The following is a 27,498-nucleotide window of genomic DNA, read 5'->3' on the forward strand; positions in this document are numbered from 1 at the left end:
AATAACTCGTTGATAAGATTCTTTCTTCAGTGATCTAGACTCGAGGTGGATCAATTAAATAACCAGAGACTCGTTGAGTCCCACTTTCCTCAATAATCTGACGTCTGTCTAATCTCTTAAAGTCTCTTGTGCATCTGATGCTACTTGTCAAGCTCGACTCGCGCAACTCAAACTCCGTTTCTGATTTCCAAAATAAAACCACGCGTCCAAAGATGACGTTTAAAAAAAAAAAAGAAAAAAGTTTCAGATATTCGCGTCACACGCACTATTACAGAGTAGAGGAACATTGTTGCTACTTTTTTTTGCGGGTTACCTTTGATTCTTCACTAAAAAAAACAACTAACGAATCGTCCAGTCTTATTTTGAAACCGGAACTTGTGTCCCCGCAACCGCGTGGGCTTGACGTTTTCTACCTATAATCCTATGACGATAAACACCCGCCGTTACTTCCTCCGTTTCATCCCCGGCTCGTCCTCGCACCTGAGCCCGCGGCGCGATGACGATCTCTCCGTGGCACCGCTGGTTCTCGTCCAGCTGCTGCCTCTGTTGCCACGTCCGCACCGGGACCATCATCCTGGGGGTCTGGTACATGGTGAGCATGTCGTCATGGTGTTGACATGTCATATGGTGCAATGTGTGTGTGTGTGTGTGTGATGGTGACAGTGTGAGTTCACTCTGTGATTCCTTAAACATGTTTTTTTGTTGGTGACGTGTGGTCAACGAGACACCTGCTTGAAAACCAAAACCCTCTGATGAATAAACCATTGAGTCTCTTGTTGGTTCAGCCTCTGCTGGGGATTTTCCGTCACTGCCCGTGTGACTCATCTGCAGCAAAGCCTCATCAGACATATTTATATATTTATTTTCTTGACCACACTGACCATCTGTCTTGTTTAAGCTCATCAATGCTGTGGTGCTGCTCATCCTGCTGACGGCGCTCAGTGATCCTGACAAGTACCACCTGACCAGTGCCGAGCTGGCCAACGACCTGGACGTCATGGATGATGCCAGTGAGTATATATATGTATAAATATACAGTATATGAGCTTGTTGTGTGTTTTTGTCATCTGTCGGAGACAGAAAAAAAACATCACTTTCTCTCTTCCATCGCTTTTCCTTATTCACCACTCGCTTATTATACATTTTATATTTTGAATATAAACTTTATGTCACGTTAACTATTTTCAACGTGTCATCAGACTATTAAATGGTGGGATTTATCATTTTTAATGTTAAAACCTATATTTTAAATATGTTTTTATTCAATAATTTAATTAAAATTGTTTTTTATTAATGCATAGTTGTTTTCTTTTTCTTTTCTTTATAATTTAATTGAATAACTTGTGTATTAAAAGAGCGAGTTCGTTTTTTTAATGCATCATTTCAATTAAAAAATAATAGTTACGATGTTGCATTACCTGTCATTCAAAAACACATTTTCTAAATTCAAAATGTTTGTACAATAGTACCACTGGACAATACTATATTTAAAATTGTTGAATATCAAACTGTTTACTTTTTTTTTAATTGAATTGCTCGTCAAAAAAAACAAAAAACTAAGCAAATCCAATGTTTCAATATACAAGTTAATTAATAGCATTTTTGAAAATAAAACCTTGGTGCTTAAAAAGTTTTAATGCGAAAGAAAAATCTTCATCTAATTTCAATCTTTATTTATCAAGTAAAAAAAGGAAGAGGAACTGTTTTGATTCTTTAGTACGATCAACGATTAAAAAAACAACTTTAATTCCTTGATATATCTTATTTCTAGACTCTTCTTTAGAGTTATTAGTTGTTTTTTCTTTGGTTCCCTGATCGTCATTAGATCTTAAAACTTGTCAAACAAAGCTTGACCTTGATCCGGTGGCAGCAGCTCCAGTTGTAGAGCGAGTTTTCCAACCTCTGGAGGGTTTGCAGTTTGAATCCTGATTTCAGGAAATCTTAGCAGACACACTATGTTGGTCAGGGTCACTCTACCCCCCACATGCTCATCAGTCCTGCTGAAATCCGTCTTAAGACTGCAGGTGGACTTGGGCAGTGTGTCTGGACCACACACCGGGAGACTAAGCACGTCCGTCACTGTGTCAAAGGATTAGAAGAAGAACTGCAGGTGGTGTTTGTTCGCTCTCGTCCAAGAGTATATATAGTATATTTATAGTCAACATGTTACGACGGTTGTTTGTCGTCCTCTATGCTGACGACGCCCAACTGTCCCAAGTGTGTGACCGTGAAGCTCGTCTGATGGTGCGAACTTTCTTCTAAACCAGTTCATGTATGACACACACAAAGAGAAATAATGGCAGAAATATAAAAATCAGTCGTTTCTTTTCTACAATATATACATTTTCCGGGTAAAATAATTAATAATGAATAAATAATAAAAAAAAATACTTTTAACATATAAAACATCAACTTTCTTTATTATTTCTAAAATATTAAATTCAATTTAAAACTTGATAGACAGATGGATGGATGGATGGATGGGTAGATGGATGGATGGATTGATATCTTGATAGATGGATAGATGGATAGATGGATAGATGGATAGATGGATAGATGGATGGATGGATGGAAGGATGGATGGATGGATGGATGGATGGATGGATGGATGGATGGATGGATGGATGGATGGATGGATGGATGATTGATTGATTGATTGATTGATTGATGGATAGATGGATATCTTGATAGATGATAGATATCTCGATAGATAGATAGATAGATAGATAGATAGATAGATAGATAGATAGATAGATAGATAGATAGATAGATAGATAGATAGATAGATAGATAGATAGATAGATAACTTGATAGATAGATATATGTCTTGATAGATAGACATCTTGATTGATTGATTGATTGATTGATTGATTGATAGATAGATAGATAGATATCTTGATTGATAGATAGATAGATAGATAGATAGATAGATAGATAGATAGATAGATAGATAGATAGATAGATAGATAGATAGATAGATAGATAGATAACTTGATAGATAGATATATGTCTTGATAGATAGACATCTTGATTGATTGATTGATTGATTGATTGATTGATAGATAGATAGATAGATATCTTGATTGATAGATAGATAGATAGATAGATAGATAGATAGATAGATAGATAGATAGATAGATAGATAGATAGATAGATAGATAGATAGATAGATAGATAGATAGATAGATAGATAGATAGATAGATAGATAGATAGATAGATAGATAGATAGATAGATAGATAGATGGATATATGTCTTGATAGATAGATATCTTGATAGATTTCTTGATTGATAGATAGATGGATATCTAGATAGATAGATATATATCTTGATAGATAGATAGATAGATAGATAGATAGATAGATAGATAGATAGATAGATAGATAGATAGATAGATAGATAGATAGATAGATAGATAGATAGATAGATAGATAGATAGATAGATAGATAGATAGATAGATAGATATCTTGATTGATAGATAGATGGATAGATAGATATCTTGATAGATGATAGATATCTTGATTGATATCTTGATAGATAGATAGATAGATAGATAGATAGATAGATAGATAGATAGATAGATAGATAGATAGATAGATAGATAGATAACTTGATAGATAGATAACTTGATAGATAGATAACTTGATAGATAGATATATGTCTTGATAGATAGATATATGTCTTGATAGATATCTTGATAGATTTCTTGATTGATAGATAGATAGATGGATAGACAGATATCTTGATAGATATCTTGATTGATAGATAGATGGATATTTTCTTATATATATATATATATTCTTCTAATGAATGAATGAACTTATTTATTTCAAACTTTTTCAGACAAAAAAATTGTAAATGTTTGTACATAGAAAAAAACCCTACAATTAAAAAAACATAGCAAAATTCTGTAGAAAAAAGGCGTTTATTTTTTTAAATGTCACATATTTCTACACAGATATCCATCCAAGACCGAAATAGATAGAAAGGATCAGTGCCAGCAGCTGTTGAAGGTTCAATTCCATCCATATTGAAACATAAACCATAAAATAACTTAAAATAAAATGTTATTTCCAAGGTAAAATTATAATTTAAAAAAAATCTATATATTACTATATATATATATATTAATATCTATACAGTGCAATTGAATATCGATACAGTATCAGGGAATAAAAAAATTGCGATATATCGTTGTTTTTCTTTCACCCCTAGTCTTAAATCTACCACAGCGTGAATATACATACTAAGATGAATAAGTCATGTGGGAGGAAACTGGAGTTCCTAGACTGCAAACCTCCCTCAGAGCCTTCGCTCGCTGCCACCAAATCCCTCAATTCCAATCCAATAAAGCACCGAGATCCAATTTGATTGTGGTTCGAGACTTGATCAAGAACCTGCTGCTCAAGACTTAAGTCTATGAACGAGTCACATGACGAACACCCTGAAGGGTCACGAGGCTCCGTCTCACCTCGACTGTCTTCCACAGACATGTGCATCGCCTCGGCCATCTCCCTGCTCATGATCCTCATCTGTGGGATGGCCACGTACGGAGCCTACAAGGTAAACCTCGTCTTCACTTCCTGTCACACATGTTCCAGACCAGAGGTTGTGAAGTAGGATGGTGGAAAAAAACAACAACATTTTTGTGAGATAAATATCAAATAATAAAAGAAAGAAATAAGGTAAAAATGTCCAAGGGTTTGATAGTGTGAAAGTATATCAGTATTATCAGAGTATTGATCGGTTGCAAATGTTTAAACTTGTCAAGATTTGAATTTTAAAAAATATTGTATTTAAAAGGTTTAATTTCTAATATAATTGAACATCATTTTTTTAAAAGGGTTTATTTTCAAAATTATATATATTTTTTGGATATATATATATATATATATACAAATATATATAATAATAATTGAAAAATGTTGGTATAATAGTGGAAACAATTGTGATGAAACTTTCAGCCAATCATGGTGGCAGTAGGTATACTAGCGCCACTGTGATTGGCTGAAAAGTTCCATCGTGTCTCTTCTAAAATTGAATTTAAAAGGCGACAAACTCAAAAATATTGAATTTAGAAAATGTATTTTTGAATGATTTGAATTACAATATCAAACTCTATGTGTAAAAAAAAATAATTTTGAAAATGTAATTATTTATTGGACCTAAAAAAAACAAATGTGTTTGTGGTATCCCTTGTGCTGTCTCTGAGTCAAGTTGACCCGAACAAATGTGTATGACGTATCCCTTGTGTTGTCTGTGAGTCAAGGTGAGCCGAAAGCCTTAAAAAAAAACAAATGTGATTGTGGTATACCTTGTCCCAGGGCCAAAACAAGGGATACCACAAACACATTTGTTGCCTTCGGGTCAGCTCGACCCCTGGGACCATACAAGGGTTAAGCATCAACGGTTTGTGTTGCAGCTGCGAGCCGCCTGGATCGTCCCGTTCTTCTGCTACCAAATATTCGACTTCGCCCTCAACACCCTGGTGGCCGTGAGCATCGTGGTCTACCCCAACACGGTCCAGGACTACCTGCAGCAGCTGGTACGACACGATTTCTCGAGACGTTCCCCTGTGTGTTGGTTGTGCAGCTGCGACACCCGAAATAAACCCTTTGCTCTCTGTGTTGTTGGTCCCTCGGCCCCTGCAGCCCGACAACTTCCCCTACAAAGAGGAGATCGCTGCCCTGAGTAACGTGTGTCTGGTTCTCATGGTCCTGGTCTTCACCAGCTGCATCCTCGCCTTCAAGGTACGTGACCAGGACTAATCATTCCCTTCCTTCCTCTTCTGTTGATTATTACTGTCTGGAGTGTGTTTGGTTTTGAAACATTTTGTATTTTCTCTGCATTATTCTGTGTCTCTTGATATGTCAACACACTTGTTTCAGTCAAGATTACTCAAGAAATAAATAGAGAAAAATAAAGTTTAAAATAGAGTTTTTCTCAGTTTTCTCTGCAGTGAGAATTCTGAGCCGCTCTAGTAGAAGAACTCACATTTCCGCGATCCTTAAATCTCTACACTGGCTGCCAGTTTCTTTCAGGATCAACTTTAAAAACTTTAAGGATAATATTTATTTTTTACTGTTTTCATCTGAACGTCGATCAGTTATTATAAAACCGGACCGTGTTGCAATACATGTTGAGATATAAAAGTAAATAAGTGTCATTACGAGTATTAAATGGTTGAATTTAACATTTTAAATGTTGAAGTTTTGAATTATTATGTTGTTGTTTTTAAGCACTGAACTATCAATCCTCACCAATCATACAATTCAATGATTTATGTAATGAATAATTGGATTTATTCGTTTTTATTTTGTAAGGTTAACATTTTTTATTTTAGAATAATGAGATTTAACACAAAAACAATTTCAAATTAAATAAATCAAATTCAACTTTTGGTTATTGGATTCAATTGTTCCATAAAAAACAAGTCTAATCTTTTAATATAAAAATTATCGAATTTAAATCGCAACATTTTCAAAATTAACAGCTGAATATTTTTTGTCTTGCGATTATTTTTTTTTAAATTGAAAGTTTTTTTTTTTTAATAATTGAAATGAAAAAAGAAGATTATTTTCTCTTTTTTTTTTACACGTTTCAAATTCTAATTCCAAGAATTCAAAAATATTAGTTTTTAATAAATTCAATATTCTCTCTCTTATTATTTGATTTCAACATTTTATAAGTCGAATACAAATCCAATGTACTAATAAGAAGTGAGACATAAATATTTAAATAATATCATACTTATTTTCTATCACCATGTCGTTTTCAACAGTCATTACTCTTATCTTAAAAATGTTTTGTGTCTTAAGTCACGTTAGCTCGTCAATCTTAATACGTCAAGATGTTCGTTTTAGTCAAGTTTACTAAAAATATAAACCTGTGAACAAGTGGAATTAAAAAAAAAATATATATATGAAGGTCTGTGAATATAATTTCCATATGAAACCGGTCCGGGGCGCAAAAAGTTTTTGATTTTTCAAGGTCGTTTTGGCCAAATTTTATGAAGGAAAAAAAGCCATTTCAGCTTGAAAATACATTTAATTTTTCATTTTAAAAAGTCAGATCTCAGTCCTGGATGAATGGTTTCATCAGATGGTGTCCAGGACCAGAGACAACAGACCAGATTCTTCCTCTCTCCTGATTTCATGAAAATTCTTTATTTTATCTTTTAATTTTGACTACTACAGAGAAGTTAAGATCTATTTTTTCTTGACTTATCTGAATTGTTTGCTCCCGCTCTCTTGGCGTGTCCTCCAGGCCTACTTGATCGCGTGTGTGTGGAACTGCTACAGATACGTGTGCGGTCGAGGCTCGGCGGAGGTTCTTCTGTACGTGACCACTAATGACACCACGGTAAGAACAAGATAATTATCAACTTGGTTACTAAGTTAGTCTCACGTCTTATGGTGACAAACTTGACACCAAAGTTAACACTTTGAAGTGAACTTAAATCACTTCTACTGATTATGATGATGTATATAAATGATTTTAAACAGTGTTTACTAATTAAAAAATGAATTTTATTATTTAAGATAAGAATGAAAACACACTTGAGTCTCGTATTTATAACATTTTAACACCAGCTATGAGTTAAGTTTGTCTTTATTACTACTTACGTAGGTAAAAGTGGACAAAACTGAAACTTTGGTATTTGCTCCTGATGATAAGGTTCCAGGGTTGAGTCAGTACTCGGGTGACTTAGGTCAGTCTGTCAAACTGAGCCTGAGAAACCTGGGTGTTGTATTTGACAAAGACATGTCTCTTGTTCAACACTGACCAGAAACTGAGAAAAATCTCTAAACTGGATCTTATAATCCATGGGTTTGTGTCTTTTGTTTAGACTATCGTAACAGTTAGTTTTCATGTCTTAACATGAAGGATCTGTCTCGCCTGCAGTTAATACAAAACTCTGCAGTGAAAATTCTGAGCCGCTCTAGTAGAAGAACTCACATTTCTCTGATCCTTAAAACTCTTCACTGGCTGCCAGTTTCTTTCAGGATAATTTTTAAAATTCTGGTTCTTACTTTGAGGCTTTTCCCTGATTTTCTGGGACTCCTATGTTTGTCTTATGTGTCTTGATTTTTAAAGTATAATGTTTTAACTGTGTATTATTTATAGAATATCAGTGACTTCAGAATATTGAACAGTTGAACATTTGAAATGCAGAAATGTAATTGTATATTGTATATATAATTGTATTGTATAATGAAAGGTCAATTTTTTTTTTTCAATAATTGAAATTTTTTTTTTCAAGTTTGATGTTATAATTCCAAGTATCAAAAAATTAAAAAAAAAATTAAATCCATTCTTCAATCTAAGAATGTTGGTATAAAAGACCAAACCAAAAGAGTACCGAGTCATTGATCCATCTGCAAATCATTCGTTAATCTTGAAATATTTGAAATTTTACATTTTATATATAATAAAAATGATTTACTTACTTTCAATATACATTTATTTTTTAAAGTAAAATATGAACTAAAACCAAACGTAACCTCTCAATATAGCAATGATTGTATTCCATTATTCGTAAAAAAAAAATTCTACGATTAGGGAAATACAAATCTCAAAGTTTCAACATTAAATCTTTTGATGTCATTGAAATACTTCCATACTTTTAACCTTTGCGGGACTCTAGAAACCCTAAAACAACAGGAATCGCACATGGCTGAAGTACACTGTTTATAATGAGAAACAAATATTAACATATTTAAATAATCACATTTTAATTTTCTACTACGAGAAAACTCCCTTTAGGATTTTTTGTTTGTAGTTTTAATAAACGTTACCCAATTCAAATGACTTTCATACAGTTCTTGCTGTGCAGAGTAAAAGTGAGGTTTGCTCAGTTTCACCCCAAAAAGGATCAGTTTACATGGTTGAGCTCTAGAAAGAAAGAGTGAAACGATATCTGTTCCTAAAAAGCAGCCACTGGTCAATAACTCAAGTCATCATGGAGTGGGCGTCAAAATCCTGGCTCCGGTCTCGGGGACTTTCACGCCAGCGAGCCGAGACGAATGTTGGATCGTTCAAGTCACTGTAGGAAACATTACGCCGGTGTCCTGGAGGTGGTTCCAGCCTCGCTGTCATCATCTGGGTCTGCTGGAGCTTTACAGGTCTGGAGTCTGGAGCGACTCACTCTGCGACGTCTGCTCATGTTTGACAGCTCAGACGCAGCAGGTTCTTCGCTCTCGTACCTCAGTCTCAGTCCCAACATAACATGGTCCATTGAAGAGAGTTGGAGACGTTTACAAGAACTTGTAGTAGAAAAACATTAGGTGAGATAAACAGATCCGTGAGAAGAAAAATAAAGGGATCTGAAAATCAATGTAAAAAACTAGAATATTTCTGCGTATTGACAGACACTTGATGAATCCTTGCAGCAGCACAGATTACAAACAGAATATTCAATAAACTAAATGAATAAACCAAAATTGGAAATGGAAATACATCAGTGCCATCAGAATAACGTCACATTTTAAATGTTGAAACTTTGAATTTATTAGAGTTTGATTTATTATTAAAGATTCATTTATTTTTTTAGGATAATTTAAAATTCAATAATTGATATAACGAAAGGTTAATAATTATAAATACACACATAATTGTACGAGAAAAAAAAGGGAATAATTTGATATTTAAATTCCAAAAATGTAATTTTAATTCGTAGCCTTTTAAATTCAACATAAAAATGTTGGTATAATATTTACATTATGATTGGCTGAAAGTTTGATCAAGTAGCTCATTGCTCTTTTAACGTTTTTATATTGAATTTAAAAAGCAAAAAATTAAAAATATTGAATAAAAAAAAGTGTATCTGTTCTGTGTTCAAAAAATAAATAATATTATTTTATAATCAACCCTGATGCTATTAACATTTATACCCGTACTATTTACCTTTTTATTCCCATTTTAATTTCATATTACATAATTTTTCATGAAGATGCTGATTTTTCTTCATCCATTGTGTCTGTTGGCTTGAAGTTGTCCCTTATTACCACAAAATATAAACTTATAAATACAATAATATAAAATTTTTCCGTGAGCAAACTATTAATTTAGTTTGGGTACTTATTTATGTATTCACTTTGTTATTACTAGTAATAACATCAGTAGTTAATTTTCTATACTGTATGTATCGTAATCTTTTTTCTTTTTCTGCCTCCAGAAAAAGAGAAAAAATCTGATATTTAAATGTTAAATTTTTTATGATTTTCTTTAGAAATGTAGCTTATTTTTAGCTTAAACTATTTGTCGGTTTGGTCTTCCTAGTTAAATTATATATTTTTGAAGTTTTCCCAACATGTCAAGGCCACAGTCAAATAAAATATCATCTTCAACACAATCAGACAATAAAAAAACACCAAATGATTTAGGGACGACCTCTAAAAATCGATACCTTTACAAACGGCACTTTTATTTTAATGACTAAATGACAAATATTACAATCTCTTCTCTAGAGTCGTTTCAATGGTTCCTACCAGCGTTTCTCTCCTGTCGTGACGACTTAAACACATGTCGCGGAGACGCCTGAGCGGACGTGTGTTTGAACTCGGATCACAGGCCGGTTTGTTACTTTCAGAGAGCGTCGTCTTCATCGTGGTCGGGGTCGGAGGTCAGAGGTCGTTGCATTTAAAAACACGTGGATGGATGCTAATGTAGCTAACTTCAGACAGGACCTCATGGGATCCTATGTGTATCACATTTCCTTGATTTTCTGGAACTCCTGTTGTGTTATCAGTTTTATTTTGACCTTTAAAGTATATACTTTATTGAATATTGTTTTGATTGTTTAAGCGCTTTGTGACCCTGGTCTAGAAAAGCGCTATACAAATAAAAATGACTTACTTACTTACTTACAGAGAGGATCATGTCGCTTCGATGGTGAAAAGACGAGCCAACAGGGACTTATTGATTAGCGAGGAAGAACTAATGACCGATAAAAGCTTCTGGGTTTGACCAGACGTCCAAACAGCTCCGAGTGATTTACTTCCTCCAGGCAAAGTGTTGCTCTGTATTGACTCAAAGGCTCTTTTGTGTGGAAGCAGACCATGTGCTGGAGTTGCACCGACGACCAGCGAGGCAATAAACGCAGCTGCAGGAGCGTTTACGCCGAACCCCGTTGAATCATTTCATATTACTTGTGAAGTAGTTGCTTCTTTTATCTTCCTCTCGCTCGACAACTCTGGAAAAATCTGCTCACGATTTAAAAACGTCCCTGTTTTAAACGTTTTTTGTTCTCGTTTCCAGGTGCTCATACCTCCGTTCGACGACGGCCTCGCCCTCCCACCCAAGTCGTCTCGCCCGTCACCGCCCACCAGTGCGGCTTGAACTCAGCCGCTGTTACTGGAAACCCAGCGAAGCATTTGCACCTCACTGCCTCTCCCGTGTACATGAATCGTTCGTCGACACTCATCGCATGACGAATTAACAAAGTCGCCGATCCTCTTTTCTTCTTCTACGTTTTATTAGAAACATTCCGCCGGGTGGTTTGGATTCCTGTGAAGAAGAAGAAGAAGAAAGGAGAGTCGATAGATGGCGTTTTTTTTTATTTTATTGATTCATCTTAAGCTGTGTTTACACGTAGATGTTGTTGGTTCTATGCTTGGATGGCATTTTGCACAAGTGTTTGGTGTGTCAGGGTCGGACTGCCTTTACTCAAACCTTCCTGAAGTGTTGGATGGAGCGGGAAAAATTATTTTGCCCCCCAAAAAAAACAAGATTGAAAAAGAAACAAACCTAGTAAATATCAAACATATCGTCTTTTTGGACTTCATCGTGGTGTGTTGTGGAAACTCTATAACTTGTGCTGGCTCATAGTTTGAAGTGTCGATCTTTTAATATGTGATCTTACGAATGACCTGATCTGGAATCAGTCGTCCATCTGGAGCCTGATCTGAGCCTCACGTTGTTCCGGGGGAGCTCCGTGAATATGAACCGTGGTTGTGTTTTTACAATTAGCCGTCGAGGAGGATTTTTGGGTCCGTGTAAACACGCGTCCGCTTTTCCAGATGCTGGTTTTGAAAATGAAATGTCCTTATGAGGACATGAACGCTGTGAAAATTATGTAAAAATTGCATTTATTTGTCGATAAAAGATCAATTTAAAAACAACTTTTGATTGTTTTTTTTTGTTGTTGAATGAATTTGTTGGCATCAGTATCGACTATTTACCATCTTTAGTTAAGTATCTTACGTTGTCTTAAACGCAACAACCTATTAGACACAAATTTTGAAAGGCAGGAGACAATGATGCAATATAATTTGATACTGTAGTAACAATGATATATTTGTAGTATTGTCGAGTACTTTACCCTGGTGTTGTAGAATTTACAGACCACATGACTCTTGACGAAGTCGTAACTGCTTTCATTTGTTTTCAAACCAAAATATGTCCAAACATCAGCTTTAAAAAGCTGCTGGAGTCGACTGTATCCTCTCGTCCTCAGTCATTGTCGGATTATAATTGTTCCTCTGAATATTTACATGTCAATTGTAAGTAAAAACAATCTAATTATTCCATGTTAAACACACTTTATTGAAGTATAAACCATTAAATAACTATGGTAAAGAAATTAAATTGGAACTGAAGCCTGAACTACAGTGCTGTACAATTGACACAGTATCATGTTAAAATATTTTCTAACACCCCTGTTAGCCAACCTTTGGGAAAAACTAATTTTGGCTTCTTGTACCTGCGATCTTGTTCTTCCGGTAACTACCCACCGCTCGTGACCATAGGTGAGGGTAGGAATGCAAATCCACCACGTAGCCGGTATTAACCTGACTTGTTTCTAGTGAAAGTTGGACTCCGCCAGAGCTGCCCCTTTTTTTTTTTTTTTAAACCAAATCTGTTCATGACTTTTACAGACATCCTAATAATAATAATAATTTAATAATAGTGAGTTCAAACCTTATACTTGATTCAGGTCATAGAACTCAACTTGCACCATGACATGAGTGTAACAAAAATTCACAAACATTTCAGTGCTGAATCCACTGGTGAGGAAGACTTTTGTTTTCTTCTCACAACTCTTTCGCTCATCTGGGACTTTCTCTTCCATCATTCCCACGATCGCAGCTCCTCCATAGACCAATCATGTTTAAATCGGTGTCATCTGCTGCCTCACACCTCCAGTCTTCATGGTTCAAGCTCATCTGCAGTTGGTCTTCTAGCCCCTTAACTGTCTAGATGTGTACTCTGATACTCTACTTCCATCCCAGCCAGTTGCAGCAGAAGGCCGTTTGCAAAGAGTCTGGTTCTCTTCGAGGTTTCTGCCGCAGAAACATTTTTTCCTCTCCACCGTTGCTCTTGTGATTTGCTGGGATGTGTTTCCTTTAGAATCGTGTTGGTTAAATAACTCTAATAACCAACTAACCAAAACTACACTTATTCTCTACTCGGCCTCATGTCGACTTGGAGTTGGGACTATTTTCAGAGTAATCTGTTCTTTTTTATAGTTATAGGCAAAATGTTGGTTCATTTTAATGTAGTGATTGATGCTCAGTTGTCATCGTCTTTATCTTCGTCCAAAAAGACACTTAAAAACATCAATATACCTCCATAATGCTCGTTTGTAATCTTGTATTGAAGCCTTGACATGAGGATTTGTTCCAAAAAAACTGAAATAAATCTGTATTTTTAAAATCATTTGTAGCAAAAGTTTAAAGAACAACAAGCAGAAGGTACTCCGGACAAATATAGGCTTCAATACAAAATGGACTTTACATACGAGCAGTATTGAGATATTTGGACGAAGATGCAGGCGAAGAAAATTGAGTTCCAGTGGCTACATTAAAATGAACAAACATTTTTGTCAATAACTCTAAAGGGGAAACAGAGAAAGGAACAGATTACTCTGAAAATAATCCCAAACCTTAATTGACATGATGGTGAGTAGACCCCAACATCAAGCTTTGATGTCCAAAACTTCTCTGCTTCATGACAACATTAAAACATTTAAAAAAAGAATCTTAAACACTTGTCCAAGTCTCTCCTGGTTTAAATGGAGAGTCAAAATGGCGGCCACTACTGCTTACTCCTTTCTAAACCTTTTTGGTTGTTTTTTTTTGCCTAAAATGTCAAAACTTGACCATTAAATGATGTAATCATTCCAAACAATTATTTATCAAAGACAAGTTCTACGTCAAAAGGAGGCGCCTCAGTGGTGGGAGGTTGTAAAGGGGGGGAAGGAGCGGAACAGAAGGAGCCCCTGAACATATGTGATCACTGTTTCCAGCCTGGAGCCCCTCACCGGACTCAGTTGGGATTTATTAAACAAGTCGTGGATATTTCAAGGAAGGTATGAACTTTTTTATATTTATTTTAGATGTATATTTAGAGTCACTGACGTTCAAACAAAAAATAAACATCTTTAACATGTTATTTTTTAATGTTTTGTGTATATCATTTTTGTCGAAAAAACATTTGCTTTTTTTCTCTGTGTGGCTCCATGTTTGTGTTGTAATTTTGTAGAGACCTTTCATTCAGAGTTTCACACCAACCTCTGACTCCTAGTCTCTGGTCAACACCATTGTCAGCTGTATATAGATGATGTAAATACTGTATATACATATGCAACGACTCAAGTCTTCTTTCACTTCAACTCAAATGACTTTCTCTGCTTGAATATACATGTGTTTACAAATGCGTCTTACTTCCTCACCGGCTGCCAGCAGACACAAGTGGATGCTTGACTGCTGCTGAACGTCTCCCTTGGGGACCTAAAAAGGGAACAGTTTGTGGAACTTTCCAACTCTTCTAAATCACTCACAGTCAAAGACTTTAAGGGTCGTTGAAATGTAGTTAAGTTGACTTCATGGCGACAGCTGTGAACATCGTCGCTGGCTTTTAGGAAGAACTGAGACTACGATGAATGATGTCGCATTTGAAACGGTGTTGAATTGGAATTCTGGCCTCGCGTCGATGTTGAATAATCTTTAGAAGTACTAATTGATGTCAAAATTGACCTTAATGTATATGTCACAGTACAGAATCCAGTAGGATCTGGAATATGTACTAGTACAGATTGGAATTCCAATGTGTACAGATTTGAATCCTACTACTGTACTGGGATCTGAATATTAGAATTCCAATCTGTCCTAGGACAAATGGGAATTCTACCAGGACAATCTCCAATTATCAAATGAACAATTATCAATAGGAGAAATTCGGATTAAACCCTGACCCTAACCCATATCAATATTAAGATCCCAGTTCAGTAGCAGGATTCCAATCTGTACCAGTACAGAATTCTGTAGCTGCTGTAAAAGTCTTTTGCTGAGATCCCTGCTAATGTTGAGTCTAATGTTGTGAATCACAAGAGCTGTCTAAGTAGGTAGAGACCCAGATCAGCCAAAAGGAGCCCAAGATAACCTCCCCAGTCCGGGCAGACGATTTCTTTGTACACTTTGGTAAGGTCCTAAAAGGTAACAAAGGGGTATGAAATTCAGTGACAGACTCACAGGCGGCCAATGGTTGGGTTGGAGTGAACAAATACAATGTCTGCCTTTTTTCAAAAGCCACCATTTCAGCGTTACTAATAACCATAAATACAATTCAACAGGAGTTTAACCAGACCAAGAATAAATGAGGATGTCTGAGCATTTTATTATTAATAAAACCATCCTTGTAATTATGAATGAAATAAGGCAAAGTATCGAATGACCTACCTACTCACCCGCCCTACTATGGCCCAGTGGTCGTTTGCCATTTCGGGGTTTCGGCTTTCGCTGTCTCGCTTTTTCGCAGACTGCAGTCAGCAACGGCAAAGTTTATCCCCCTGTCACTCCTTAATAAAAGCTTATGTATTCAAAGAGCAGAAAAACTGTCAACAGAGCCACAGAACTTATTGGGACCAACTAATTACTGAATTGGACTTACTTATGGCGACGTAACACAACAAACTCCCATGATGCCTTTCTTCGCGATGCTCTGATTAGTGATGGCTGATATATTGTTGCTACAATGCTGTATTCTAATTCTACGTCTATGTTGCTGTGTCAAAGTGATTGACAGCTGGGATTGGTTGGCTGGGCTGCAAAGCATTCTGGGAGCTGTTCTGGTGACCGTTACGGAGAGGGATGTTTGGAGGGACGATCTCATGCAATGTTAAGTTTGCAAGTTAGAATAAAAGAAAAAAGAAAAAAAATTAAATGGTCACTAGAACACTTGGTTTGAGGTGAAGGGTTTCAACAAGAGACGACTGTACTACACCTTGTAGTAGACTGACCTACCCAGGCTGCTCTCTGGAAACTAGCCACAATTGTGTCTCAGGGATTAAATTAAATACGTATCAATGTGAAGGAAGGAAAAATCTAAATCCAGACTGTTAAAGAACCGTCAGATCGTGTGGCGTTCAGGCGCCGGGTAACTATCCGTTTGAGCATTCATTGTGTTGACAGTAACTTTCTCTTCCCACCATGAACACTGCTGTCTTGCATAAGAATGAGGCCCCTGGCTTTCGGCGTCTTTTGCTTGATGTGCTGTGAGGCAGTGAGGCTGGAGAGAAGCCGTCTGGGAACCCTCACTGCCCAAGGCCAGAACACGACAACCACAGAAGAGGGTGAGTGACTGAACCGTCGTTTGATTGTCGGGTTGAAATCTTGCACAGAAAGAAATATCCTTGTCTTTAATCACAGGTAACCCGTGCAAGGGGATCCCACTGGACTTCGTCTTTGTGATTGACAGCTCCAGAAGTATCCGCCCTAATGATTACGAGAAAGTCAAAACGTTCATCATCAACCTGCTGCAGTTTTTAGAAGTCAGCCCGAACGCCACCAGAGTGGGTCTACTCCAGTACGGCAGTGTCGTCCAAAACGAGTTTTCCCTCAACACCTACGCATCGAAGGCGGAGGTGGAGCGGGCGGTCAGGAACATGGAGCACCTAGCTTCGGGAACCATGACAGGGTTGGCCATTCAGTACACCATGGAGACGTCTTTCACGGAGGCGGAGGGAGCCCGACCGGCCGGCATGTTCATCCCACGGATCGCCATGATCGTGACGGACGGTAGGCCTCAGGACACGGTGGAGGAGATCGCAGCCGAGGCTCGGCAGGCTGGCATCCAGATCTTCGCCATCGGGGTGGGTCGCGTGGATATGAACACGCTGAAGGCCATTGGGAGCGAGCCGCACTCGGAACACGTGCATCTGGTAGCCAACTTCGCGCAGATTGAAACCCTCATCTCAGTGTTCCAGTCCAAACTCTGCAGCGGTGACTTTTTTTCCCCCTGATTAAAATGTCTTCTTTCTAACTCACTCATGTTATCGATCTTTGTCGCCCGGTCACAGGTACGGACATGTGCGAGGTCGTGGATCATCACTGTCAGCACATTTGTGTCAGCAGTCCGGCTTCATATCGGTGCAAGTGTAGAGATGGTTTCACGCTCAACCCTGATGGCAAGACATGTGACGGTGACTTAAACATCTCAAATATGTCATGAAGTAGATGTTTTTTGTCAAGTTTATATCTACTGTATTTTCCGCACTACAGTATAAGGCACACTTAAAAGCCTTTAAATTTCTAAAAAAAAAACGACAGCATGCATTATAATCCGTAGCGCCTTATATATTAACATTACCTGGTGAGTGACTTGTTTCCAAAAACTTTCATGACTCTGCGCCGACTGAGCCGTGGGTGGGTTTACGTCATTGCATCATCACGGGGTGGGATTAACGACGCACGTCACATAATGGAGTAAGATTACTGCCACTGCTTTGAGCAAGTGTGTCTTGATTGTTGTAGACTCAAAACAGTTTTTGACGCAAAATCACTAAGCTGCCCTCTTAACCAGTCATACGCGTGTGTTCAACATGTCATACACGCGCACTCTAGCTGTCATACACATGCTCAACTTCACTGCTGCGCACTCAACATTTGTCTGCAACAACACCAGTCTCGCGCGTTGCTGTTTGAAGCCTTTTGAACATCATTTGAACATCGTTACCATGTATCCTAGTGGATGCGTAACGCAACCGCAGTCAAACATTTGACTGTATCTTTTATTCTATGCGCCTTATAATCCGGTGCGCTCTATTTATGAAAACAGTTCTAAAATATTTATTGAATGTGCGCCTTATAATCCGGTGCGCCTAATAGTGCGGAAAATACGGTACTTCATCATCTCTACTAAGTGAGAATCATTTCAATGTCAGGATTGAGTCTAGAGTGACCATGAAACAAGATTTTGGCCCAGATGTCTGTTCCTGTTGACCGTAGCTCTATTTTTAACTTCTCCTGTTCTGCACTTGCTGGAGATTTTGTTTTTTTTTCTGTTTTGTAGCGGAGGACACTTGCTCTGCGGTGGATCATGGCTGTAAACAAATCTGTGCCAACGTGCCCGGTGGATACGAGTGTCGCTGCCGTCCTGGATATCAGCTCACCATAGACATGAAGTCCTGTAACAGTAAAACAAACCCTCTATTCTCTCTTGTGGTTGAACTCATTGTGTTAATGGATTGTATGGAAGTATGTCAATGCCATCAGAGTATTACATTGTTAATTTTAAAATTTCAAATGTTGAAACTTATTTTTCTAAAATAATTTAATTAAATAATTTCTACTTTCATAAATCAAAAATATACATAAAAACTTCAGCCAATACCTTGTCTACACTATTATACAAAAAATGTAATATTAAATGTAAAATCAATTAATTAAAAAATATTTTAGAAAATTCTATTTTTTAAATATTGGAATTATATTAAAAAACATCCATTTAGAAAATATAATGTTTAAATTCAATTTAATAATTATAATTCCACCGTTTGATATATAAATTATTTAATCAAATTATTCCATTAAAACAAATGAAATGCTTAGAAAGAAGTTGTTTTTTTTTCAATAAGGGAAATTCAAGTTTCAACATTTGAAATAATAAATTGAACCATTCAATACTCTGATTACACTGATATACTTCCATAGATCTGTAATTTTTGTGATCATAATTATTTTATTATTGACTCTTTCATGTTTCGGGACCATTACTGTTGTGCTTGATGGGTTTAAAGGCTGACAGCACTATCATATGGGTCATCCTTTGAGTTTTTGAGGCCTGGTGAATTTAGAGATATAGTAGAAATTTGGAAAATTCTAATTTGAAAAATATAATCAAGTTCTTAACCCTTGTGTTTTTTCTGAGGTGACCCGGAGGCCTGATAACACAAGGGATACCTAAATAAAAAAAAATTTCGGGCCTCCACAAGCGTTAATAATGTGACGTGGAGCATAGATACTTGGCAAGAATCTAACGATAGGATACGTATACAGAAAATGGTATATTGTAATACTGTAGTAACAAAGATATATTTGTAGTATTGTCGAGTACTTGACTCTGGTGTTGTAGAATTTACAGACCACATGACTCTTGACGAAGTCGTAACTGCTTTCATTTGTTTTGAAACCAAAATATGTTTAAACATCAGCTGCTGGAGTCGAATGTATCCTCTCGTCCTCAGTCATATCTTGGATTTCGCAGAATTTCATTGTTCCTTCAGCTGCGGAGGACTTACTGCTGCCATTTAGCACTGGAAATGTAATTGCAAAACAAATTTAGAATGAGCAAACACAGTGAATATTACATGTTGATTTTTAATTAAAAAAAAGTTTACTTTATTGAACCGTTAACCATAAAATAACTTTGGTTAAAAAAATAATAATAATAATTTGAGGGCCAAAAAAATATGGTTCGCCGTATCCATATTTTCTAGCACCTGCACTGGATTCAAAACAGTCAAGCTACTCAAATTTCTAAGGTAAATAAAATCAGCTCCAGCTGGAAGTGTTTTCTTCCTCTGTTGCACAAGAGCAGAAGGTAAATCAGGAACAGTTTCCTGGAGGAAGTTTGCTTCTTCAATCAGGAGCTTCAAGAATGACGTCGTGGAAACAGAAAAGTCTTGTCCAGTGAATGTTTTGAAGCTCAATTGAAATGTTTTTCATTCTCCGTGTGGCGACATCAGGTTTGTTGTTATTCGTGACCTGGATCTTCTTCTACAGGAATAGACTTCTGTGACTTGGGGATCCACGGCTGCGAGCACGACTGCGTCAGCGTTCCCGAGTCCTACATCTGCAGGTGCATGAAAGGCTTCGTCCTCAACCTGGACGGAAAAACCTGCAGCAGTAAGTTCTCTCTGCAAGACTGAACGTTTGAATTATGACGGCAGCAGAGATGATATAGTCGTGACTTCACTTGTGTTGCAGAGATCGATCACTGCGCCGACGACACACACGGGTGTGAGCAGGAGTTTGTCAACGCAGACGACTCTTGTGTGTGTCGGTGCAGGAGAGGATTCACACTCCAGCCGGACGGAAAGAGATGCAAGAGTAAGTATGAGTGGCAACACATCGGTTGGTTTGATGTTTCTACCGTTTTTCTCATCCGAGAAAACATCTTGACTCATTTCTGATGTGTCTGAGTGAAGAACATTTTAATGTGAGGATAAAAAGAGGGAAGATTTGAAGATTCAACACCAGAATATTATTATTAATGATTAATACATTTTTAATTAATAGAATAATTATTGGGGACAAGTTTTGTTTTAACATCCACATGATGACATAATAAAATTAATTGAAAATAGGAAAAAATCCCCACTGATTATGTAGTTAAAAAAAATAATAATTATATTTAATTATTCAAAGTCATAAAAATGTCCTTAATTTGATATTAGCAGTTATGGTTTTGTTATTTTATTGCAGAGTTCATCTTAAAGAGGTTCCACAATTTACTTTACGATTGCTTAGCTAGCACTGCTAAGCTAGCACTGCTAAGCTAATACTGCTAAGCAAGCACTGCTGAGCTAACACTGCTAAGCTAGCAGGCGTTCTGTTGAGGCTACATCATTAAGATAATAAAAATAATTATTATTAATGTAAAAATAAATGTACTAATATTGAGCTTTTTATTTTGAACTGGGTGTTTTATGTTTAATTAATTTATATCTGTTTTACTGTCATACAATTTTTTGTTAATATCCTATTAGTTATGGTTTTGATATTTCATAGGGTTTTTCCTAGTTGTACATTTCACCGTAAAACAAATGCTAACATCATACTGCTAAGCTAGCACTTCTTTAGTCATTTTGAAGTGAGTTTAGACCAATATTATTTTAACTGTGGCTGCAGGAATGGACTACTGTGAAGACGGGAAACACGGGTGTGAGCAGGAGTCCATGAGCTCGGAGGATTCATGTGTGTGCAGATGCAGGAAAGGATTCATTCTCCGTCCAGATGGGAAAACCTGTCAAAGTCAGTCATTGTTTTCAACATTAATTTTGTTGTTGTTTAAAACTAACCTTGGACTGGAGATTTATTTTTAACATCCACATCCATATTAAAGACACAATTGAAAATAACTTCCTATGTCAGCAATAAATCCTTTTTTATTGTGAACCATTTATTTTATGATCTGGTTATTTACTTCATCAATCAGTTACTGTCATAAAAATGTCCTTAATTTGAAACTAGCATGGTTTAGAATCCCATCGTTTTTTATTGAGATGTTGTTTTATAGACATTATTTTAAAATGTTTGATTTAAATTATCAAATTCAAAAATTTCCCTATTTGAAAGTTGAATTTATTGGTCGTGAATATAGTTACGACATGATCGGCTGAAAGTCCGATCAAGTATCTCTGTACTCTTTCGGTAATGTCTGGTGGCCCGATTACACCAACATTTTTATATTGAATTAAATAAAGCTATGACATGAATAAAAAAAATCCGGAAATTTAGAACATATAACTTTGAATTATTGAAATTATAATATCGAACTCTATGTGACCTGGTTCTTCTTCTACAGGAATAGACTTCTGTGACTTGGGGATCCACGGCTGCGAGCACGACTGCGTCAGCGTTCCTGAGTCCTACATCTGCAGGTGCATGAAAGGCTTCGTCCTCAACCTGGACGGAAAAACCTGCAGCAGTAAGTTTTCTCTGCAAGACTGAACGTTTGAATTATGACGGCAGCAGAGATGATATAGCATATCACTTTGAATTATTGAAATTATAACATCGAACTATGTGAAAAAAAAAGGTTCTTTAATTTTTGCAAAAGTTTGAATTTTTAAATTAAATTATTTGAAATTCAATTCAACCTTATAAACTACAAAATGTTAAATTCAGTCATTTGATTAAAACAAAAATAACCTTTTCAATATAGAATATATGAATTCCATTATTCAAAAATTCCAATTTAATGTTTAAATTGAAGTCCCTCAGATTGTGATTTAATAACAAGAATGTACAGTATTATTCACAGGTTGTCACAAGGATAAATAGATTAAGATGGTAACTAAAGGATTGAGTAGAAATATTCTCTGTATTTTTGTCTTTATTGCCATGTTTTTCAATCTGTAAATTTGTTTGGATTAATATATTATTTTAGCGACTGACGTCCATTTCATCGCTGTCTGACTTTACAATACGCGTCAATGGCAGAATAATGAAAGTCCAGTTTAGACTCGACATCTACTCACGAGTCTCACCTGTTGCTGCAGGAATGGACTACTGTGAAGACGGGAAACACGGGTGTGAGCAGGAGTCCATGAGCTCGGAGGATTCATGTGTGTGCAGATGCAGGAAAGGATTCATCCTCCGTCCAGATGGGAAAACCTGTCAAAGTCAGTCACTTTTCTTGATTATTGTTTCTATCTATTAAACCAAACTTCTGTTTTCCTTTGTTGAGCTTGAGTTACATTTTATGAACACAAAAAATAAGAGTATTTGGCTTTCTTACAGGGGTGGAGGGTCTTTTTTTGTGTTTTATTTTTTTTTGAAAATGTCTTAATGCCTAAAAATCAATAAAAATATATTTAAAAAAAAGCAGTTTATTAATATTACGAAAATTAAATTAATTTCAAAACAATTTGGGGAAAGTTGATGTTTTAAAATCCACATTATAAAAGACACAATTGAAAATATTTCTGTACACCATTTATACTGATATGAAACTTTTTATTCAGAACCAGGTATTCCATGATCTGTTTATTTATTTATTTACTGTCAATCAGTTTCACTTTCATACAACTGTCCTTAATTTGATATAAGGAATTGTGTTGTTTTTTTTAACTTCATAGTGAAGTTAATCTTAAAGAAGTCGTACGTTTTCCCTCCGAATGCTAGGCTAGCAAGTGTAGCATTCTGCGGAGGACACATGTAATAACATGTTACTATTATATTCACAGGTTGTCAGAAGGATGAATTGATAAAACACCTAATAAGTCTCTTAAACTTAGAAATAAGATATACTTTCTGTATTTCTATTGTCATTTTTTTGTCATATATTTTAACCTGTAAATCAAATTTCTCTGTATATATATTGCTGTTGGTGATTCTTAAGTGAGTTTATATCAATATATAACCGTGGCGACTGATATGTTGCTGCAGGAATGGACTACTGTGAAGATGGGAAACATGGATGTGAGCAGGAGTCCATGAGCTCGGAGGATTCATGTGTGTGCAGATGCAGGAAAGGATTCATCCTCCGTCCAGATGGGAAAACCTGTCAAAGTGAGTCATTTTTTCAACATTTGTTGACCTTTGAGTTAAAAGTCTTATATAAGCACCTTATGGTTTTGAGAATATTTGAGTTTTACCGAGCATTTCTTATATTATCTTCTTATTTCAGTTGTCAAGATTAGGTTTTGTACCGTTCACAGCCTCTGTTTAAAAAATGGGATTAATTGCTTGATAGTTGATCCCATCAGAGAATGAGATTTACACGAAAAATTGACACAATAATGGACTTAAAGACACAAGTACAATCACGCAGTATTATTACAGTACTTAAGGTGACAAACGTTAACAACTAGTGTTGTTGATGAATAACTACAGAGTCCATGGACTCATGTTGACGTATACCAACATTTTTATATTGACTTTCAAAGGCTTCAAATGAAAAAATTGTCTTTTTTTTTTTAATTATTGCATTAAAAACATCAAACTCTATGTGTAAAATAAAAAATAAAATAAAATAATATTATTGATAATTAAGTAAATATATCTTTTGAAAAATAACAAATTCAACCTCTCAAAATAGTAATTATTAATTTCAAAACGATGTAATTTAATGCTGAAAAAATAACGTTTCAATAAAAAGTTTCAAGATTTTAAATGTTAAATTCAACTCAATATTCCGAAGACACTGATTAATTCCATGAATCTTTTGAATCCAGGTCTGGATCAGTGTGAGCTGGTGGATCACGGCTGTGAGCACCAGTGCTTCAGCACCTCCGACTCTTACATCTGCAAATGTTTCGAGGGTTTCGTGCTGGCGGAGGATGGGAAGAGTTGCAAAAGTAAAGTTTTGAAAACAACGAATCGGCAACAGCACGAAGTTCTGGCGTCTCTTTAACAGTGACTCTGTTGCAGAACCAGAATGTGGCGACGGAGTCATGGACCTCGTCTTCGTCATCGACGGCTCCAAAAGTCTTGGACCCAAAAACTTTGAGTTGGTCAAGGAGTTTGTGAACGGTATCGTGGATTCCCTCGACGTCTCAAGAGCCGGGACTCACGTGGGGCTCATCCAGTACTCCACCAAGGTCCGGACCGAGTTCACGCTGGGTCGGTACACCGCAGCCCGGGACGTCAGGCGAGCCGTGGACGGGATGCAGTACATGGGGAGAGGGTCCATGACCGGCTCGGCCTTGAGGCACATGTACGAGACCAGCTTCTCGTCGAGGGAAGGCGCCCGGCCGGACGTCCCGCGGGTCAGCATCGTCTTCACGGACGGAAGGTCTCAGGACGACGTCTCCGAGTGGGCGACCAGAGCCAAGGAATCCGGTAGAAACAGAGCCGCTCGTCGCGTGATTTGGGATGAAGCGTGATAGGTCTGTTTTTTGTTTTCAGGGGTCACCATCTACGCTCTGGGGGTCGGCAAGGCCATCGAGCTGGAGCTCAGAGAGATCGCGTCCGAGCCGGACGAGAAACACCTGCACTACGCCGAGGACTTCGACAAAATGAAAGACATAACAAAGAGCCTCAAGTCGGCGATGTGTACAGGTGAGAAAACTAGTTTCAAAATGACTTTACTGTGGCAAGAGTATGAAAGTATGTCAGTGCAATAAGAATATTGAATGGATGAATTAAACTTTTGAAATATCGTAACTTTTAATCTTTTTTGATTTCAATGGTTTTTAAGCATCAAAATATTTTGTTTTTATTGAATAATAGAATTTTATAATTTGTGTAATGATAGGTTGAAATTGCATTAAATAAAATCAAATATATTTCGAAAATAAATAAGGTATTTTTCACATAGAGTTTGATAGTTTAATCCCAATAATAATAATAATAAAATAATAATAATAATAAATTCAATATTTTTAAATTTGTAAACTTTTAAATTCAATATGCAAATGTAACCACTATTATAGGAACCTTTTTTTATAATTATTATATAATACTAAGAATTATTATTCAATATACAAACTAATGAATCTAAATACTAATCCAACCTTTAAATATAACATTTTGAAAAAAGATGAAACGCTTAAAAAACCAACAAAAACATGTCAATTAAAATTATTAAAACTAATTCAATCATTCAATATTCATGTGGCACTGATCTACTTCCACACAAGAACTTCTCATTTGCTTTCATGTGATCCATCCAACCACAAGGGGGCGCCATTCAGGATAAATCATAAAATAAGGATTTAACTTCCAGCATGTAAATGTATGTAAATATGAAATAAATAAATAAATTTAAAAAATGAAAACATTTATGCTTGATAATCTAAATATAATCAAATTTCAACTTTATAAGCTAAGGGTCAGGGATCAATAAAGTTTTACCTTACCTTACCTAAGGCTCTTCGTTTGGCAAACGTTTTTATGAATCAATCTCTTAAAACATTCATAACACTTTTAAATGTTCGGTGACTTGTGTCTGTTGACCAGGATTCACCTAAAAAAAAAAATAGGTTTTCAATTTCAATGGGACTTTCCTTGTTAAATAAATGGTTAAATAAAAATAATAAAACAACAGATATTCTCTCTTTCCTAGACTAGGCCTCCTGTTAAAAAACAACAACAGTACCAACACTTTTGACAAGGTTTTTTTTTCCATAATAATAAGAATAATAAGAATAATAAGAATAGTAATAATTATCGACGCAGTAGTGCCATCTATTGGCCTTAACATGGAGCTGAACATTCCATGTACATACATTTATTGAAGTGTAACTATTACTTTATTAAGCTTAAAATCGACATTGCATAAATATGATTTCAGACAAACTGGATCTTAAAGGCAAATCTTTTCCTTTCTACAGACAAACGCAGAGAAAACACGTGTGAGTGTGAAAATATCATCACGTTCCAGAACCAAGTCACAGAGCAGCTGAAGACTCTTGCGCTGAGTCATATCCTTGGTTTTCTTGTTTGTTTGTTTCAGCAATTTACTGACATTATTATGATTTATTTGATGTGTTTTTTTTCTTAACAACTTTACTCGATTCCATGACATCAAAGCTGAAGACGCTGGAGAGTCGACTCCAAACTGAGCAGTTGTGAGCAGCAGTCACGTGATCTTCAATCAAGATCTGAGAATTAATTTCTACTGAATATTTTAAACGTTTTCAGGACGATATATTTTTTTGTATTCTTGAATAGATTTTGTTATTAATGGAAAATTAAAGTTATATCTTTGTACAGTTAAACACATTTTTTTGTAGATGATGTGATCTATATCATTGATAATTCAAAGTTATTTCTCAAAAACTAGCTTGACAATAAACAATTTACATTTGAAAGTTATCCTTCTGTATTTAACCAGAGTGCTCAAGAGGTCATTAATTATCTAAGTATGTTGTTAAAAGATGTAATACGCGTGAAATACTCAAGTTGCTCAGTTTCCTTCTCTGATGAGAGTGTGAGTTGAAAAGCACTGAGAAGGTACACACCTCTGCCAATGGGCTCAATTCACATGCTAAAAATAAATAAAAGAATAAACAAACTCCATTCTTTAAAAAAAATGTGTTGACTCGCTGAAAGGGATTTGAACCAATGACCGTGAGAGTACACTTCAGTGGTGACATAAGCTTTAATATTTAATATCTAGTTACTCCAAAACAATTAACAATTAAAAAATACATTTTGCATTTGAATTTTTTGTTTTAAAAAAAAAATAAACAACTGGTGTCTTTTATTTTGAAAATATTCGATTTTTCTAATTTAATTAAAACACCTTTCTAATTTGAAATTAATGAACTTAATTGTTGAATAAATACAAATTTAAAGTTTCAAAATTTTTGATGCGTGGGTCACTCCGGTTTCCTCCCACGGTCCAGTTAATTGGGAACTCAGGGAATATCTCCCTAGGTACGATTCTGTGTGTGTGTGTGTGTGTGTGTGAATGCTTGTGTGTCTTTGCGACAGACTAGCGTCCTGTCCAGGGTGTCCCCCGCCTCTCGCCCGAAGAACTCTCGGATAGACATATGATCACGCAATTGTTAAAGTATGATCGTAAAGCACATTGGCCTGGGAGTGC

At 36.1% G+C, this 27,498-nt stretch overlaps 2 protein-coding genes across 2 annotated transcripts; both read left to right on the forward strand.

Moving 5' to 3' along the window:
- The first annotated feature begins 13 nt into the window (after positions 1–13).
- On the forward strand, positions 14–12,083 carry LOC148067274 (lysosomal-associated transmembrane protein 4B-like). The gene is made up of 7 exons (XM_087805779.1): positions 14–592; positions 899–1,010; positions 4,490–4,563; positions 5,423–5,545; positions 5,652–5,750; positions 7,267–7,362; positions 11,260–12,083. Exons 1-7 carry the CDS (start codon positions 497–499, stop codon positions 11,338–11,340), a joined length of 681 nt encoding a protein of 226 aa, XP_087661905.1. The 5' UTR covers positions 14–496; the 3' UTR covers positions 11,341–12,083.
- Positions 12,084–14,228: 2,145 nt separating this feature from the next.
- On the forward strand, positions 14,229–26,522 carry LOC148067275 (matrilin-2-like). The gene is made up of 16 exons (XM_087806367.1): positions 14,229–14,311; positions 16,455–16,573; positions 16,650–17,222; positions 17,300–17,422; positions 18,292–18,414; positions 20,004–20,126; positions 20,208–20,330; positions 21,132–21,254; positions 21,808–21,930; positions 22,505–22,627; positions 23,394–23,516; positions 24,182–24,304; positions 24,378–24,788; positions 24,855–25,007; positions 26,282–26,388; positions 26,481–26,522. Exons 2-16 carry the CDS (start codon positions 16,456–16,458, stop codon positions 26,520–26,522), a joined length of 2,511 nt encoding a protein of 836 aa, XP_087662493.1. The 5' UTR covers positions 14,229–14,311; position 16,455.
- The last annotated feature ends 976 nt before the right edge of the window (positions 26,523–27,498 follow it).

This window comes from Callionymus lyra, chromosome 13, assembly GCF_982586985.1.
Source record: "Callionymus lyra chromosome 13, fCalLyr1.hap1.1, whole genome shotgun sequence".
NCBI classification, from domain to species: Eukaryota; Metazoa; Chordata; class Actinopteri; order Syngnathiformes; family Callionymidae; genus Callionymus; species Callionymus lyra.

Bases quoted from the DNA above. Each gene is read 5' to 3' on its own strand.
- LOC148067274 (XM_087805779.1), top strand. From the start codon at position 497: ATGACGATCTCTCCGTGGCACCGCTGGTTCTCGTCCAGCTGCTGCCTC. The intron at 1,011-4,489 runs GTGAGTATATAT...TGTCTTCCACAG, and splicing joins GGACGTCATGGATGATGCCA to ACATGTGCATCGCCTCGGCC. The intron at 5,546-5,651 runs GTACGACACGAT...CGGCCCCTGCAG, and splicing joins AGGACTACCTGCAGCAGCTG to CCCGACAACTTCCCCTACAA.
- LOC148067275 (XM_087806367.1), top strand. From the start codon at position 16,456: ATGAGGCCCCTGGCTTTCGGCGTCTTTTGCTTGATGTGCTGTGAGGCA. The intron at 20,331-21,131 runs GTAAGTATGAGT...CTGTGGCTGCAG, and splicing joins GGACGGAAAGAGATGCAAGA to GAATGGACTACTGTGAAGAC. The intron at 24,789-24,854 runs GTAGAAACAGAG...TTTTGTTTTCAG, and splicing joins GACCAGAGCCAAGGAATCCG to GGGTCACCATCTACGCTCTG.